At 51.6% G+C, this 17,631-nt stretch overlaps 1 protein-coding gene across 2 annotated transcripts in view; it reads right to left on the minus strand.

Moving 5' to 3' along the window:
• Positions 1 to 983: 983 nt before the first annotated feature.
• ST8SIA5 (ST8 alpha-N-acetyl-neuraminide alpha-2,8-sialyltransferase 5) overlaps positions 984 to 17,631 on the minus strand; it is a 64,640-nt gene continuing 47,992 nt past the window's right edge. For both annotated transcript variants that reach the window (XM_082667667.1, XM_082667666.1), the window contains 5 exons: positions 13,995 to 14,081; positions 10,479 to 10,623; positions 6,255 to 6,367; positions 5,379 to 5,471; positions 984 to 4,246 (listed from right to left, as the gene is read on the minus strand). In XM_082667667.1, the coding sequence (XP_082523793.1) occupies positions 3,778 to 4,246; positions 5,379 to 5,471; positions 6,255 to 6,367; positions 10,479 to 10,623; positions 13,995 to 14,081 (907 nt within the window). In that variant the 3' untranslated portion in view covers positions 984 to 3,777. The remainder of the gene's footprint in view (positions 4,247 to 5,378; positions 5,472 to 6,254; positions 6,368 to 10,478; positions 10,624 to 13,994; positions 14,082 to 17,631) is intronic.

Here is a 17,631-nt window from a genome sequence, read left to right on the forward strand (position 1 = left end):
ACAATTACAGTCATTCTGCCAACCTTCGGAATTCAGGACTGACCCCGGCATGGCCAGGTGTTCCTCTCGTGCTAACTGTCCCTGAGCCCAGACTTGCTAGCACTCAGCTCAGCTCCTACGTGTGCCTGGGGGACTCAGTTCAGCATCTGGACATGCCCACCGGACCATAAGCTCCAAGAGGGCTGGGGCTACATTCTGCTCATCACTAGTTCAACGGCCCCTTGCACGATGCCCAGCACAAAATGAGCGCTCAGTAACAATGTCCTGAATGCCTGGCTGAAGCCAGCTCTGTGCTGTCCTTCAGTCGTCAGGAAGTGCTGCCACTGCTTCCCCCCTTCTCCACTTACTCAGCAGAGTCAAGGGCAATGGGCTCCCTGCTCTCTGCAGCACCAGGTGATTAGTGGGCAGAGCTGCCGCAGCAGCAGTGCTGAAACGGTCTCAGAGGCCACATCTGACCTTGCGCCACCTTCCTTTTTGCTTGCCTGAGCACCAAGTCGTTTACTTGTTTTTGCTGCCTTTCAAGCCTGGAGCAGTGGGCATAGCACAAAGGAAGACACGATGGTTGCTTTGTTTTGGGGAATTGATTTCCCTTATACAAGAGTGTCACTGGTAGTCTGCATGGTGGGATGGGGGTGGAGTTGCGAGGAAAGTGGTGGGGTGGGGCTTCCTGAGTCAACACCCAGGTCTCTTCGAGCCTTTGAAAGGGTGCATTGCCTACAAACACTGGCTGCAGGAGAAAAGTGTAGCCTGGCAGTCAGGAGGCTGAGTCCCAGTTGAGTCACTAGCCAGCCATGTGGCCTTGGGCAAGTCCCCCAACATGTTATCTTTTAATATGTACCCCTTCTGCAAAATGTGGAGATGACCTCAACTCCCCTGCATACATTGCACTGTGGGTGCATCTGTACTGCAGCCAGGGCCAGGGCTGGGTGGGTGGGGGAGCACCTACAAGCAGCCTCCATCCTGGACCCATAACAGCCTCCCAGAGCACTGTCCCTAGAGCGGGGCCCAGCACCACCCTACAGTGGCCTCTCAGTCAGGATCCCTCTTGTTCCAGCCCTAGTGGCAGTGGCTAGGAAGCAGCTAAGACAGGTTTGGAGCACAGGCTTTGGGGTTCTACAGACACGGGTGCGGTTTCCTCCATCGGGTGCTTGGCCATCAGCCAGACACTGAACGGCTCTGAGCCTCAGTTTCCCCACCTGCCCAATGGAGTCTTCTTACCCAAGGGGGTTTTGTGATGATCACAGGAGACAGTGCAAAGAAAGTGCCCAGTGTAGGGCCTGACACAGAATAAGCGTACAGTAAATCTTAGCTATTATAATAATAAATATTATTTATGGCTTAGATCCATACATCATTAGTACTTCCAAAAACTTAAATAAAATTAAAGATTACAGAGACCCTAGGGATATTTTTTAAGCCTTTAGTTGTAGAGATGAAGAAACGGAGATCCTAAGGGAGGGGAAGGGACTTGCCCTAAGACCCAGCGACTTAAACAGGACCGAGAGCAAGGAGTCCAGCTCCTTCACAGGATGGGTCATGAGGCTCCATCCCCAGCCCCTACAAGGGACCTGGCTGGGGCAGACACCAGCCCATGACACCCTTGGCTGTAAGAACCATGGTATTTGACTCACCAAGGCTCTTGCCCCCAAACACTGCCCCATCTGGAACATAAACAGAGGGCTTCTGGCAGAGGGTTCTGTCCTCAGCAGGCATTCAACAGAGCCCCTGGCACGACTTGACCCAGGCCACCTCCCTGTTCTGGGCCTGTTTCCTTATGTGGGACAAAATGGTCTTTAAGAGCCTTCCAGTTCTGACATTCTGTAGTTTCAAGAAAGGGGCTCCATTAACCAGAAACAAGTGGCTGGAAACCTCAGTTAACTGGAATCTTTCCAGCCATTCCTTCCTTGGGAGAAACAGGCAGAGCACAGGGAAGCATAACCACCCACCATCCTTAGTAGTGTTTCCTGGTTCGCCAAGTGCTTGGGCCTAATTTACCTCATTGGCTACTTCCTTGCTCTGCAGACAAGCAGACGGGTTCAGAGCAGCCCCAGGTTTTCCCAGTGAGGACCAGAGCTCAGAAGCAAGGCCAGCATCTAGAGGAGTGTCGTGCATGGAGTACTTGCTCTATATTGGCCCACCAACATGAAATCCAGGCAAGAGGAAGGGGTTCTGCCCTGGATGGGGAGCCTGGGGGCCCGGGACAAGGCCTGTGCCCACCTGTCTCTCACCAGCTGGGCCTATTGCTCTGCCTGTAAAATGAGGTGATCAGATGAAAGGTCCCGTTCCCTGCTGTGCTCTCACAGTCCCTCCCCCTCTGAACACCCAGTGGGCGGGGCCAGAATTTGCCTATGGTCTGCCCTCCACTCCTAGAAGACAGAGATACTGCCTTTATGTGTCACCTTGTCTTCCCAAGCCCAGCCCCAAACCAAAGCAGAATAGGCTTCTGGAAATATTTATGGGAAGGAGGGGAGAAAGGAGGAAGGGAAGAAGGGTGAGAGCAAAGAAGGGAGGGGGGAGGGAAGGAGGGAGGAGGGAGGGAGCTGAAGGTCTTTCAGGACTAATACTCTACGATTCCACAAAGCTAAATTCTAAGGCAATTCATACCACACAAAATTCTAAGGCAAAACACCACGGGGGAAGCAAAGGGATGTGAAATGACATGTGAACCCCTTTTAGGCTAGGTCCAGCTGACTTCCCAAAGCAGAGGCCCTGTGGGTCCGTGCGTGTGAAGGCCACCAGGCTGAGTGCTGTGGGAAGTCCCACCTTTACAGTAGAACCTCAGTGATGCTGGTGTCAGAGACCATGGCTCACTTCCATCGCTAAGCTCACCAGTCACATGTCAGCGTTTTCCAGTCTGGAGCCTTACGGTTCCAATTCAGGAACGTTATACAGCAGGATTGTGCAGTATTCAGGAACACACAGAGGGATGGATCTTATAAATAACTCCTGGTTAAAACAGAGCTGAAGATAGGGAGACAGAAGAGGAAGCAAGTCGCTAAGCACTTATTGAGTCGGTAACATTGGCTTGGAAACCTTAGTGCAAATGGCTGGTCTGGTTTATTTCCTTCTCATCAAAAGATCAAACGCAGGATTGAACTTGGAGGCGCCAAGACTTATGTGTGTGCCTGCGGATGCGTTTGAAGGGTGTGGCTCTCCTTGGCTGACGGTGTCTCGGCGAAGATTGGAACACACAGGCCTTGCATCAGATCTCACAGTGCCGCTTGATGGACTCGGTTGGTGGAACCTTGGCTGGTAATCCCTGGACCTCTCTGAGCCATTGTCCCCACAGGAAGGTCTGGCCGCTGGGTTGGCCTCTAAGCTCTGAGGTTCTCTACAACAATTCAGGGCTGAGGCCTGGGTATAAGGCTCAGGAACCCAAAATCCTGAGTTAAATCTTAACCATGCTCATATGTCCTGTCTCCCTCTTTTCCGTTCCCGCTGGGGCCTTCCTTTAGCTGCAAAGAGGCCATACAGTTTGTGCTCTCTTGGTTGCTAAAACTGAGTGGAAATGTGCTTGATTCACTTGCAATCCCCAGGGCCGCGACCTTGAGCTGTGGCCCAGCAGCGCGCTACCCATGCGCAGGTGGGGGGCGCTCGGCATGGAGCTGACTCCGCCTGGCCCCCAGCCCAGCCTCCCAGCCCACAGGACCCAAGCCCGAAGCCGAGCGTCCGAGGGCGTGCCAGCCTCAGCGCCAGGCCTTCGCCCTGCCCTGCGGGTGGGCGGGCGAGGAGGAGCGAGGTTCCGTATGCCGGGCTGGCGGGCAGCCTGCGCCGCCCTCAGCAGCAGTTGCAGGTGCCCGTGTGCACGCGCAGGATGCCGCGGCTGTGCAGGTGCAGGAAGTTGAAGATCTCGGAGGGCATGGCGTGGAAGCCCGGGCGGGGCTTGACGTTGTCATAGTAGTGGTGGGTGATGTAGAGGCCCGAGGGGTTCATGGGGAAGGCCCAGAAGCCGAACAGGTGCACCTCCTCGCACAGTTCCAGCGCCGCCGTGACCAGGATGAGGCCGGTGCTGATGCGCTTGGCGCGCACCCCGAGGCTAAGCCAGTAGCGCGACACGTTGACCAGGTACTGCGGGTGGAAGTAGTACACGGCCTGCGGCGACTCGAAGTCGTCCAGCACGTACTTGACGCGGATGGACACGTCGGTGTTGCGCGTGTTGTAGAATGCAGGCAGCAGCACGGACGCGTTCTCGTACACCTGCAGCACCCGGTAGAAGGGCCGCCGCCACTTCTCCAGCTTGTGGAACCTGGCGGGGGCGCAGGGTGAGACGGGGCCCCGGGAACCCTCCGTTTGCCCCACCCCTGCACCCTGGCGTCTTTTCAAAGGACGTAGGAGCCCCTCAAGGCCACCCCCCCCCCTTTCGGCTCAGTCACTTAGCAGATGAATGTCCACCTTCCTCCGGGACGGTTATATTTTTGTAAGTGAGTGCCGGAGAGGGCAATCTGGACCCAAAGGGACAAATATCTAGTGTGTGGTTGCAGGGGAAGGGTAATACTTAACCCATACGGCTGAGGGTGCCCGGGGCGGGCTCAGAGGGGAAGGGGTGAGGGAGTGGAGGCTTTCCCTAGAGCCCTCAGGACTCACCTGTCCTGCCTTCCCCAAGGATTCACCTGTCACTGCCTTCCCCCAGTGAAGAACACCAAACCAGCTGCCTGTCCTCTGAGCCCTTCCTCCCCTCGCTCGCCTTTCTCTTTACACTGAACAGCCCTCCCAGCTGGCTCACTGCGCACCTCTCTGAATGCTCCCTCACTCAGCTGACTCCTTGTAAATGTGCCCGGGCATCTGACCGGATTTAACAACTCCCCCTCCTCTTACCCTTCATCTGACCTGGAGGTGTGACTATGCCCCAGTTGGAGTTTTAACCCCATCAGCCCCTCCCCCAGGCCTCCCAGACAGACCCCAGGAGGGGAGTCAGGAGCGGGGGTTGAGGTCTTTGCATGAGGCTTCTCCCCACTGCCGGGAGGACACACTGTGTAGGGAGCTGCCTGCCCCCGTCACACACTGGAAAGCTCTCTGGCCCATCTCTAGGGAAAGAGAGTCTAGACCAGTGCTGTCCAAAAGAAATATAATGCAGGCCACAAACGTAATTTTAAATGTTCTAGGAAGCACATTTAGAGAAGTAGAAAGAAGTAGGTGAAATTAATTTTTACAGTAGATTTTATTTAACCTGATATACCCCGAATACTATCATTTTAATATGTAATCAATATAAAAATGTAATAAGGCACGGCCCATCCTCTTTCTCATATTAAGCTTTTAAATCAAGTGTGTGTGTTGCACTTACAGACGGCACATCTCAACTGGATCATGCCCAGTGGCCACACATGATGAATGGCTATCATATTGGACAGCACAAGTTTAGAAAGAGGGCCACTGACCTCTCTGTGATGATGCTGGGGTTCACCGTGACCACATCTGTCTTCACCCCTACATCCATGGTGTACTTCTCCGAGATGGGGGGTAGGTTGCACCTGCAGAAGAGATGAGGCAGCCCGACTGCATGTGGTATGTCATTCTAGATAGAGCTGGGGAGCTGGGGTGTGGCGAAGAAAGGGCTGGTGATCGTGTGGGCAGAGGGACACAGAGGAAACCAGCTGGGTGGAATCTTCGTGCCTGGGCATGGAAGGGCAAGTTCAACCCCTTCCCTCACCAACCCTGGGTGACCCAATGGTTGTAGATCCATGACCCATGAGATCCCACTGCAGCCTCAACCCAAGTCTCTTTGCTTTAAACTCTCATTTTCAACCTATCTTCTTCACCCAGGCTAAAGAGGTAAGTGAGGGTCCCCAAAGAGATAAGAAGGCCTTCTACATAAGGAAGAAGAAATACAAGGACAAGTGTCTAGCTTAGGTAAGGCCAGGGTGAAGCTCACATTGGTGTCAGCCACAAGACTACCCTGGTTCCAAGCGGTGCTTCCAGAAGAGTGGAACCCAGCCAGAGAGGTGGCTGCCCAGGCGACCTCACCAACAGATCCGCATGAGCCCTGGGAGTCCTCAGTGTCTTCACATCTATTATGCCATTTGCTCCCATTCTGCAGATGTGGAGACTGAGGACCTGAGAGATTCAACCCTTGCAAGGGACAGAGCTAAAGGGGGAAGGGACAACCCAGAGCATGAGGTCTGCAGGGGTGGGGAGTGGGGAGTAATCACGTAAATGGCAGCACTAGCAGGCTGGGGAACCAGAAAGGGGGCAGGCACGGAGGGGGAGGGCCATGGGGGTAGAGGTGGCAGGTGCAGACCCGGGGCAATTCTTACCGGAAGACAAAGTCGGCACTGTTGATCTCCCTCCCGCAGCGGCTGTTCTTTAGGATGCCCCCATTGCCCACCACGGCACATTTCTTAAATTGGGACCGGTAGTAGGGCATGTCCTGGGGAGACAGGGGCACGGCTGTCAGAGGCGATGCCCCCCCTGCCTTCATCTGGTGCTCTCACCTCTGCACCCACGTCCACCTCCACTCCTCGTAGCCTCACAAGACAGCCTTGTAGTAAATGTGGGAGAAAAGTGGTTATTCCACTTTGCAGATGAAGAGAGGTCAAAAGCTTCGTTCTCAGTTCCACGGGCAATTAGGAATGAGCCAGAACTGGAAGCCAGATCTCCACAGCCTTTTTCAATAAGCCCTGGGATGCCTCCGGTTTCCAGAAAGACGAGAGTACGAGTTACGGCTAACCCTGCTTGCCTTTGGTTTTCCCAGTGGAATCCCAGCTTCTTTTACTTCTAATCCACATGTTTTAATGGTTAATGCAGACCTTCTGGGAGATGACAGCAGCAGAGATGTGGCAGAGCCACCAGGGACCAGGGCCCTAAACCTAGCCCTCACCCCTTTCAGCTCAGGGTAAGGTACAGACCCTCCCTCTGCTCCATGGGGAGGGCACAGGCCTGGGATAGAAAGGTCATATAGACTGGGACAGATGCCAGGACTTGGTAGCAGCAGAGACAACTGACGAGGGGTGGGCAAGCAAGGCCACACCAGGGGAGCAGTGAGAGGCAGGGACACTGGGATCTCTGTCAAGAAAAAGCGTTGAGCACAGAGAGCTCAGGACTCACTCTAGTAATGATGACAGCCACGGGGGCACTGGGAGGGAGCATCCCCCAGCGCTCCAACCTGGTCATACCTCGGCTGGTGGTGTTACCTCGGTCTGGGCGCTGGCTGCCCACAGAGACTCCCTGGGCATGCTTTCCAGGGGACCACAGGCAAGTAGGCAGGAAAAAGCAAATACTGGCCTGATTAGGAGACCTGGTTCTAGGCCACGTCCCCATTCTAGGCCTCGTGGGCATCCTGAGGCAGGTGGGACCAGGAAGGCTCAGGGCACGAGTGTAGACCTGGAGTCCAGGGTAGGGTGACCAACCATCCCAGTTGGCCCAGGACTAGGGCACTTTGCTTGGGATGCAGGACTTATATTTGGTCAAACCAGGATTGGGCACCCTAGTCAACGGACCCAGTTCAATCCTGGTTTTGCCCCACAATGAGGTGAGGAAACCACGGACAAGTGTTTTGAGCCCTCGGTGACTTGGTTTTGTAAATTTTGTAAAGTTTATTACAAATTAAACTTTGTGATTTGTAAAATAAGAATAGTAACGTGTATTTCCTGTGACTCTGCGTTTGAGATGATGTAAAGCAGAGCTTCTCAACTTGGCACTACTGATACTTTGGAGCAGCTCATTCCTCGTCGCAGGGCTGGCTGTGCAGTGTAGAACGCGTAGCGGCATCTCTGGCCTCTTCCCACTAGATGCCAGGAGCACACCCCCCCCCCCCGCCGTCATGACAAGCAAGAGCATCTCCAGACGTTGCCAAATGTCTCCACCTCCCTGCCCCCCACGTTGAGAACCACTGGAGTAGATGGAAAGCTAACCCACTGCAGTGCTTGGCGCAGAGGTGTCTCTGCAAGGGGACCAGGTGGTTATTACGGGATGGCCCTGAAGTTACCCGCCATCTCTGTCACCCAGAGGCTGCCGGGCAGCTTTCCTCCTATCTCACACCAGCTGGCCAGCCCTGCGTGACAGTGGCCCTGGTCAGCACCTGGGGCTTACGTTGGAACCAAGTGCCAGACAAGTGTCACGGAAAATCCCAGTACAATGGGATCATCAGCAATTAGGCTAAATCCAAAGGAGATGCTGCACCTGTCTGTGGGAGACTGTCCTTCCTCATGGCACATTTTCCCTGGAGGGCCAGGCTCCGGGAACCGGGACGGGGAAAACAAGGGCGTCTCATGGCCAGTGGGGGGAACTGCACTGTTTGACTTTGACCAGAGAAAGAATAAAAACAAAGTCCTTTTTGGAGAGATCATCAAGGGCTTTTTATGTTCTATGTCAGTGTTTCTCACACTTCTGTAAATCAAAAACTACCTGGGTACTTTCTGAAAATACACATTCTTAGCTCCATCCCAGAACCACAGAACCAGAATCTTCAGGGTCAGGGTAGGAGCCCAAGAAGCTGCATATTTTTCAATGCCCCCCCAAAAACCTCACCTTAGGGAAGTTTGGGAAATACTTCTACATCACATGCTCTAATTCGGGGGTGGTAAATTACGGCCTGTGGGCCACATCGGACCCGCCACCTATTTCTGTACAGCCAGCAAGCTAAGAATAGATTTTATATTTTTTCAAGGGTGGGAAAAAAGAATACTTTGTGATGTGTAAAACATATAAAATTCAAATTTCAATGTCTAATGGGAACTAAAGCGTTATTGGGATCCAGCCACACTCTGTTGCTTTCTCGTGTCTGTGGCTGCTTCATGCTAGAACGATAAAGGTGAGTAGCTGTGACAGAGACCATATGGCCTGCGCGTTTGGCAACCCCTGTTCCACTTCCCTGGGCCTCAGTGGCCCATCCCCATGGCCCTCCTTGCATCCATATGTTATACTTGAGCTGTGTGTCACCCACTGGCATTACCTGCAAGTTCACCTGCTGTCACCAGTCTCACGTTCCAGGCCTTGAAAGACCCACCTCGTAAAGACGACTCACACCCCATCCTCCTCCAGCAGCTGCTGTGGGAGGGTATGTTTGACACCCTCCACCTCCAGCTCCTCCCCATTGCTCCCCTCCCCCCCCAAGGCCCAGTCATACCAGTGCACTCTGGTGCTCGGAGCAAGAAGTAATTATACTCCAATAAAGATATTTAAATAAATAAAAAAGAATGCAGGGAACCCCTGGGCTTTGCCTCATTAGCACTCCCCGGAGCAGGGCAGCCCAGCCCCGCACATTCATCCAGCAAGAACTGAACCCGCCCCACACCCTAGTTTGCTAGAACGCCAGCAGTTCTACAAACTGGACCCACTAAACCCTGCCCTGGGCTGGCACTCTCCAGGGGGTGCCTATAAACACCTTGCATGGAACCTTCCTCTTCAGGTGGTAACCATCCTCATCCGCTGAACATACAGGCTCCAGGGTCCCTTCTCCAAGGGTCTGGTGCAACGACTAGGCCAGAAGCGCCTGCCTGCGCCTGGGTTCTGTGATCTGAGCACTTTGCTCACGTGGGCCACTCATTCTGTGGTCCCCCTGGCCAAGGAGCCTCGTGCTGGCCCTGAATGAACAGCCTCCCTCCAGGCTTCTCATAGGTGAAGGAAAAAATAATAATAAACGTCTCTCTTGTTTAAGTCTCTGATATTTTGGATTTTCTATTCTAAGCAGCCAAACCTATTCCTAGTCCAAACCCCAGTGTTACAGACAGTGAGAGTGGAGCCTTGAAAGACAAAAAGGACTGCCCAAGGTCAGCCAATACGAGATCAACCTTTCAGCGCTTTACTTTGTATGGTTTGCGCTTTCTTGTGCACACAACCTTTGCATGTACATTTTTTAAAAATTATTAATTAATTTATTATTTATTTTTGGCTGTGTTGGGTCTTTGTTGCTGTGCGCGGGCTTTCTTTAGTTGTGGTGAGCAGGGGCTACTCTTCGTTGTGGTGCATGGGCTTCTCATTGCAGTGGCTTCTCTTGTTGTGGAGCATGGGCTCTAGGCGAGCGGGCTCAGTAGTTGTGGCTCCAGGGCTCTAGAGCACAGGCTCAGTAGCTGTGGTGCACGGGCTTAGTTGCTCCACGGCCTGTGGGATCTTCCCGGACCAGGGCTCGAACCCGTGTCCCCTGCATTGGCAGGTGGATTCTTAAGCTCTGCGCCACCAGGGAAGTCCCTGCATGTACATTTTTGCTCTTGTGCCTCCCTTGGGTTGGGGACAAATGCTTAATCCTGCTCCCAGATAGCTTCGGGATGTTCTCTGCAAGCAAGGCAATAACCAAAACTTCACAACCACTTTCTTGCCAACAGTCATTCAAATAACAGCCAGTTGGCATTCTTTGTGCTCCGACAGAACCCCCAGGAACCCCGGAGGACGGTCTACTGAGCCTACGAGAATGGCAAGCCAGGACCAGGACAGCTGGGTGCAGGGCACAGCTGAGTGATGCCACGCCACACGGGCGTGGCCACAGAGGGCCCTACTGGGTCAGCTCCATTGTCCCACCCGGACCGCCCTGCCCAAAGCAGCACCTTGGGAAACATGTGGAAGATCTCCCGGTTGATGTGGTAGATGCCGCTGGTGTCCACCTCATACTTGAGTTTCGTCCCCAGGGGCGTGTTCTTCTGGGTGGTGAAGAGGAAGGAGGGGGCATTGCAGCACCTGGACAGAGTGGACCTGCCGGGCAGGAGATAGACAGAGAGAGACCAGTGACACAGGGCAGAGCAGAGCCTCTCAGAGAACAGAGGGGTCATGGAACTGAGGTCCCTTGGGGAGGCCAGGGAGCGCTATACTTTCCCACCCACCCCTGCCCCTGCCCCCGCACCTCTGCTTCAATACTCCTCCCAGTGCCCAAGCCTTTCAGGGTCCAGCCTGGTCTCCCTCTGTGAGCTCCCAGCTGCCCTGTCCCCACTGGCCGCATTGGCCTCCAAAGGCCCAGAGCACAGACTGGGCATCCCTCGCTTCATCATCTGTCAACTCCCTCTCCACTTGAACGAAAGCCCCTGCGTGGCAGGGACCCTGCCTCTCTGGATCCTGCACAATGTCGGACACGTGGGGGTCAACTACCAAAGTCCTGCCAACTGCGGGCTGAAGCATTCCCCACATGAGATTTCACAAGAGCCGCTAAGCCTTCTACTGCTTCTCAGAAATGCTTCTTTATCCAGCTCTAAAGGAAAACACAGGCATAAGAGCTCTTCCTTGGTTTTTGGCCCCCATATCTGACTCTAGACAAGGCTAACCCTGTCTGATGGGGTCAAAAAGCAAGACATACACAGTCAACAGAAATGTGCCATTTCAGTGATTTACAAACTGTCTTAGGAACAGGGGAGGGTCAGAAATTGGGGTGGTGGGTTGATACTCGATGACTGCCTGCAGAAAGTGGATCCTGGCTTCCAGAAGTTTTAAGGAGTTCATTATTTAAAAAAAAATCGCTGTGGTTTTCACTGACAAAAACACTCGAACATGAGCTACAGAAAGGTTAGAGCTCAGATGATGCAAGCAGGCTTAAAAAGACAGCCTTCAAGGGAGAGTGGGGCTGTGAGGCAGGCTTGGGAGCTAGCCAGGCCAGAGAATCCCAATTTCCTCTTCTCTGCAGCTGGTGTTCCGCCCGGCAATGTATTCTCCCAGGGTGCCTGCAAGGCTTGGTGATGGGGTCAGATCCTAGGCACACGCTGCTCCCCTATCCTGGGGACCCAAAGCCCCACCCTGGCTGCAGAGGGGCTGGATTTGACAAAGGATGCAAAATGCCACCCTCTCACAGGGGCCTGTGAGCCCACGAGGACCCACTTTCTCCACAAACAGCAGCAGGGGGCCAGTACACACTGGCCTTCGGCCCCCAACACTGGCTCTGGGCACAGTTACATCCAGCCTCTGGGCAGCCCTGGGAGGAACGGAACGCCATCCCCATGGAGTCTGGATGACGACCACTAACTAAAGTTGAGGACGAGCTTTCTGGAAAACCCACACCGAAGGTGTGGCATGGAAACTTGAGCCGCCAACCTGGTGTCAGGAGGCCGGGCTTCTAGTTTCTGCTCTGCCCCCACCAGCTGTGGGGCTTCGGGCAGGTCTCTTCCCCTCTCTGAGCCTCCGTTTTCTCAACTGTAGAATGCAGGGCTGACTCTTCTGACCCTCTGTAATCCTGTGACTCCAAATTGCCAAAGCCAGGAAGGCTGCACCCATTGTTTTTTGTGACTTTATCTCTTGCAGGGACTTCACTGGGGAGCTCAGTTGGCTGCTGGCCATAGAGAGCGGTCTCTGCTGGGGAGGGTTGGGTTTTAAAATGTGACTGAGGCTTCCCAGGGGCAAGGCCAGAGGCCTGGCCAGGCAGGAGCCATAGGTGAGCATTACAAACCAGCATCTGGCTGGTCCAGAAACGCCATTTTGTCAGCCCACTGGCGAGTACCCAAGGGAGGGAGACTGACAAACTAACCAAGCTCACGAGCGACTGATATATAAACCAGAATGCCAGAGTGTCCATTTGTAAGCAGCAGGCGGAGGAGGGCCTCTGTTACAGTATTCCTTTCCTGTCACTGGAATGCTCATGCCTGTGTTCTAGCACGCTCCCGCATCCCACCCCACTTCACTGCACCATGTTCTTGCACCTAAATTAAGAGTCTCATCATCATTCAATGAGCTTGTAATGAGAGCAAAGGGGGACGACCAACTGGCCTTGAAGCTTTTCCCATTCAGAGCATAGCAAGACTGGATGTCACTTCTCTTTCCCCCACCGCCAGAAAGGTCTCAGCTCCCCCAGAGCCTCTCCCCGGATCGTGCTGGCTGATCCCTGCCAAAGGCTCCCCCGCGGATCCTGGTTTTTCTCTTGCCACATCATTTTCCCGTTGCTACATTATTTCCTTAGGTATGTGAATTCCACTGGCGAGGCTTCTGGACAACATCCTCTGGCATCTCACTGACCTTGTCCATGCTGAGTTCGATTTCAGCGTGCCCTCAGTGTGCTTGGGCCTCCCCGTCACGCACCACCCTCAGTATCGCTTCGCTCTAAGGGCGGAACTGGGGCTGCGTTTACAGCACAGACCTCGGACCCGTGGCCCACATTCTAGTCTATGGTACGTGGGTCTCTGCAAACTACTGCCAGGCCTTAGCTGGGTTTCTGCAGTCTCCTAGAGGCATCTGGTTGGGGGCTGCTGGCACCTGCAGCACGTTCCTAAAACGTGCCACTTAAAACTGCCTCTCAACTTGGCCCAGAATTGCAACAAACTGGAACAAATGACTTATACAGAAAATACAAAATACTTAGTGTTATTTGCTTTTCACAGCTTCCCGTGCAGGATTCCTTCATGCAGATGGCTCTTCAGCACGTTCAAACTACAGCCTGAGTTGCTGAAATCCAATTTATACACACATTCCCAGGATTCTGTCAGTTCCATTCAATAAGGTCTACCCTGCACTAAAAACATACCATTAACTCCTAGAATTTTAGAGTGGAGAGGCCCCTATAGCTCACCACTAATCACAGAGACCGTCTGGGCATCTGCTAGGCTCTCAAAGACAGGGGAACATTAAGATACAGCTCTTGCCTCCTGGGAGCTTATAACCTGTCAGTTTCGGTTAGAGAGCAGTTAGGGAATAGGCTACAGCAGGGCTCAAGTGGCTGGTCTAGGCTGTAGAAGCCCAAGCGCTCTGAGAAGGAGAGGACTGCTAAGTTAGAGCAGCCGCCCGAGGAGCAGGGTGGGGCACGGGGTGAGGCCATGGAAGGTGCTTAATGTACCTGAACGCACGGGCCTCCTGGAGACCTCAAGCACCTCACCTCACAGTCAGGGGCTGTACTGGAGACAACAGCACTGACCACACAGGGCTGCTGCTAGGACTAAGGGCAGGGACACGTGGACAACACTCAGCAAGATGCCAGCCTCAGCCTGTGTGCTGAGTCAGAACCTCCCCACTCCCAGATTCCAAAGCCCAATCAGAGCCAGCTCTGGGGAAGATGTCCCTGGGGGCTGGCCTTGCAGGACGAGGGAGCTCTGAAGAGGTGCCTGGGAGGACCATATGAACAGAAGGGCTGGGGAGCACGGACGAGTCATAGATACTTGAACTGGTTGGCTTCAGAGATGTTCATCGCCCATTTGCACATCTGGAGGCTCTTCCACCTGTCGAACAGCTCCAACTGCTTCACCCTTGGGAGTGGAGGACAGAGAGTGCATGAAAGGGCCAGGCTGAACAATGTCATCATCCCCAGACATGCTCCCTTCCTCTTCCCCCTTATGCCAAATCCTGGGCTGGTCCCTTGTGTTAACTGTATTTTCTAATTTGCTATACTCTTGATTCTCTGACATATGGGGACTTGTGAATTCCTAGAGATAGCAAACCACTCTCCTGCAAGCATGCCTTCCATACACACCTCAGCTAGTCCAGAGCCCACACCTTCAGTCACCTCCTTTATGAACAGAGCCACTAGTCCCTGCCCTCATCAGCCCAGAGCTAAGGATCAGACAACCAGGGGCAGTCCTTATGCCCCAAAGCCCACTGAAATTATTCAAACTAGCCAGTCGTGAACCTTTTTATCCTGCCTTGTCCATTCCTTTCCACGAAAACCACAATAAAGGGTCTCACCTCTGCTTTCCCCTCATCCCTTTGCCTCCTGACCAACCCTGGTGCTTCCCCATGTGTCCCTGCATGGTGTGCCATGCCTCCTGTCTCTAGGAATCTGTGAGCATAAGAATGTCTTCCTTCACAATAGCCTTTTGCATGTCTGTGTGTCTTACTATATGTGATCAAAACAAATCCCGGCACATTTTAAAACACCTTCCTCGCATGCCCACCCCCAAGGGCCTTCACAGTTCTCCCAGGAACATCTGTCTATAGAGGGTGTAAGACCACTTCCCTAAGGTCTGTAGATCACCCCACACTGTGCTCAGCACACAGTAGGGCTCATTGCAAAGGCACAATGCCCTTCTCTTTCTCTTTTCTCAAGGGCAGATCACAATTTCCAGCGACAGAGAAGGAGAGGTGAGAAGCCTTTTGTCTGAACCACCATCTGCAAGGCTTTATGCCAGTTGGGTTTAGACATCTCAGCATTGTGACATCCCAAAGCACTCCCTGGAAAGGGAATGTCTAAATCATGTAGGGTTCTTCCTTTGACTGAAACCAGCAAAAAGAATTGGATCATGGAACCCTTTTCCCATCGAGCGGTGCCTCTGACTGGAGTTCTCAGGAATGCTGGGAGATGCTGGACAGACCATAAGTTCCTTAAAGGCAGAGCCATGACTTTTGTCTCCTGACCTCCCACATTCCCCATCCCACAGTTAGGCATTATACAGTTGTCCAGGGTTACCTGGCTGTGGCCCGGTTCAGATGCTGGCTTGTCTTGGACACTGATGCAAGGGGAGCCCTTTAAAGGTCATTCTGGTTTGGTCATGAATGGGAAAGTGACAAGCCCCCAGGAGCTGAGTGTTATCAAAAAACTACCATTAATTGTGGTTCTTACTTTGAGGTCCACCAAAGGTCTTAAGGAAACCTATGAACCCTCTGAATTATAGGCAAAATCCCCTGTCTGTCCACCCATGTGCACATCTTAGGGAAAATCTGAAGCTTTCATCAGCTTCCAAAAAAGGTGCATGATTTCAAAAAAAGGCAAATACTTAACTGTAAAGTAAAAAAACAGGGTCATTCTGCAGAGCTGTGTCCCCCTGTGTTTAACTGGAGGGGGAAACAGTTGTTCCCAAACTAGGCAAGCCTCATCTACAGAGAGAGTATATGACTGGTGCTGGGAGGAATGACTGCAGGAAAAGTCATACAGGATAGTGACTAAATACATAGATTTTGGAACCAGAAGGGGAGTTGGGCCTCAGACCCAGTTTAGGCACTTCCTAACTATGGGACCTCAGGCAGGCTATGTGACTGCTCTGAGCCTCAGTTTTCTCGCCTAGAAAATGGTCATAACACTAGATTATTGCTCACCCACCCAGATTTGTTAAGACTACTAACTAAGACGATGCAATAAATGACTAAGAATGGTGTCTGGCACGTGCCCTACAGGTGTAAGTTATTATTACTGTTAAACTAAGCTGTCTTGACAATGCTGACTCAGCCCCCTGGACTTTCCCCTTCTGCAAAACCCATAACCTGTCATTACCTATGCCCGATACTTCCCACTAAATAGTAAATACCCTGGGGCAGGGGATCATGCCTGACTGTGACTCCAGTGCTAAGGCACATAGCAGATGAGTGGTAAATATTTGTTGAGTATATCAATAATTAATGAATGGATCAATAAGTCTGAGTTCAAATAAATTCTGTAACTATTTATTGAATTCCTCGATGTGGCAGGAACTGGAGATACTGTGGTGAACAAAAAAACTCCCTGCCCACACAGACCTCACAAATGGGAAGCAAATATACAGGGATACGACACCAAAAGCACAAGCAATAAAAGCAAAAATGGACAAGTGGACTCCATCAAACTAAAAACCTTCTGCACAGCAAAGGAAATAATCAGCAGAGTAAAAAGACAACCCTACCAAACAGGAGAAAATATTTGCAAACCATATATCTGATAAGGGGTTAACATCCAAAATACATAGGAACTCCTACAATGCAATAGCAAAAAAACAAATAACAGCAATAGCAAAAAAACAAATAACCTGATTTTAAAATGGGCAAAAGACTTGAAAAGACATTTCTACAAAGAAAACATACAAATGGTCAACGGGTACATGAAAAGGTGCTCAACACCACTAATCATCAGGGAAATGCAAATCAAAACCACAATGAGATACTACATCATACCTGTTAGAATGGCTATTATCAAAAAAACAAAAGATGACAAGTATTGGCGAGGATATAGAGAAAAGGGAACCCTCATACACTGTTGGTGGGAATGTAAAATGGTGTGGCTGCAATGGAACACAGTGTGGAGATTCCTCAAAAAATTAAACATAGAACTATCATGTGGTCCAGCAATCCCACTTCTGGAACTGAAATCAGAATCTTGAAGAAATACTTGCACCCCCATGTGCACTGCAGCATTATTCACAATAACCAGGATATGGAAACAACCTGCATGTTCACTGATGAATGAACGGATAAAGAAAATGTATTATATACATACAATGAAATATTATGCAGCCTTAAAAAATGGAAATCTTTCCATATGTGACAACTTGGATGAATCTGGAGGACATTATCCTAAGTGAAATAAGCTAGTCACCGAAGGACAAATACTGCATGATTCTACTCGTACGAGGTATCTAAAATAGTCAGTCTTATAGATACAGAGTAGAATGATAGATACCAGGGGCTCGGGGAAGGAGAAATGAAGAGTTGCTATGAAGTTCCAGTTATGTAAGACCAATAAGTTCTAGAGATTTGCTGTAAAACTTAATGCCTACAGTTGACAATACTGTATTGGACACTTACAAATTTAAGAGGGTAGATCTCATGTTAAGTATTCTTACCACAACCAGAAAAAAAACAAACCCAGATATTTAATGTCATGTTAGGGAGTGGTGAGTGCTACAAAGAAAAATGAAGCAAGGGACTTCCCCGGTGGTCCAATGGTTAGGACTCCATGCTTTCATTACCGAGGGCCCAGGTTCAATCCCTCGTTGGGGAACTAAGATCCCACAAGCCACTCGGTGCAGTCCAGAAAACAAACAAAAAACCAAATTAATCCATTTAAAAAAAGAAAAAAAGAAAAATGAAGCAAGAGGCTCTACGGATATATCA

The sequence above is a fragment of the Grampus griseus genome, assembly GCF_964374135.1.
Source record: "Grampus griseus genome assembly, chromosome: 12".
Lineage (NCBI taxonomy): Eukaryota > Metazoa > Chordata > Mammalia > Artiodactyla > Delphinidae > Grampus > Grampus griseus.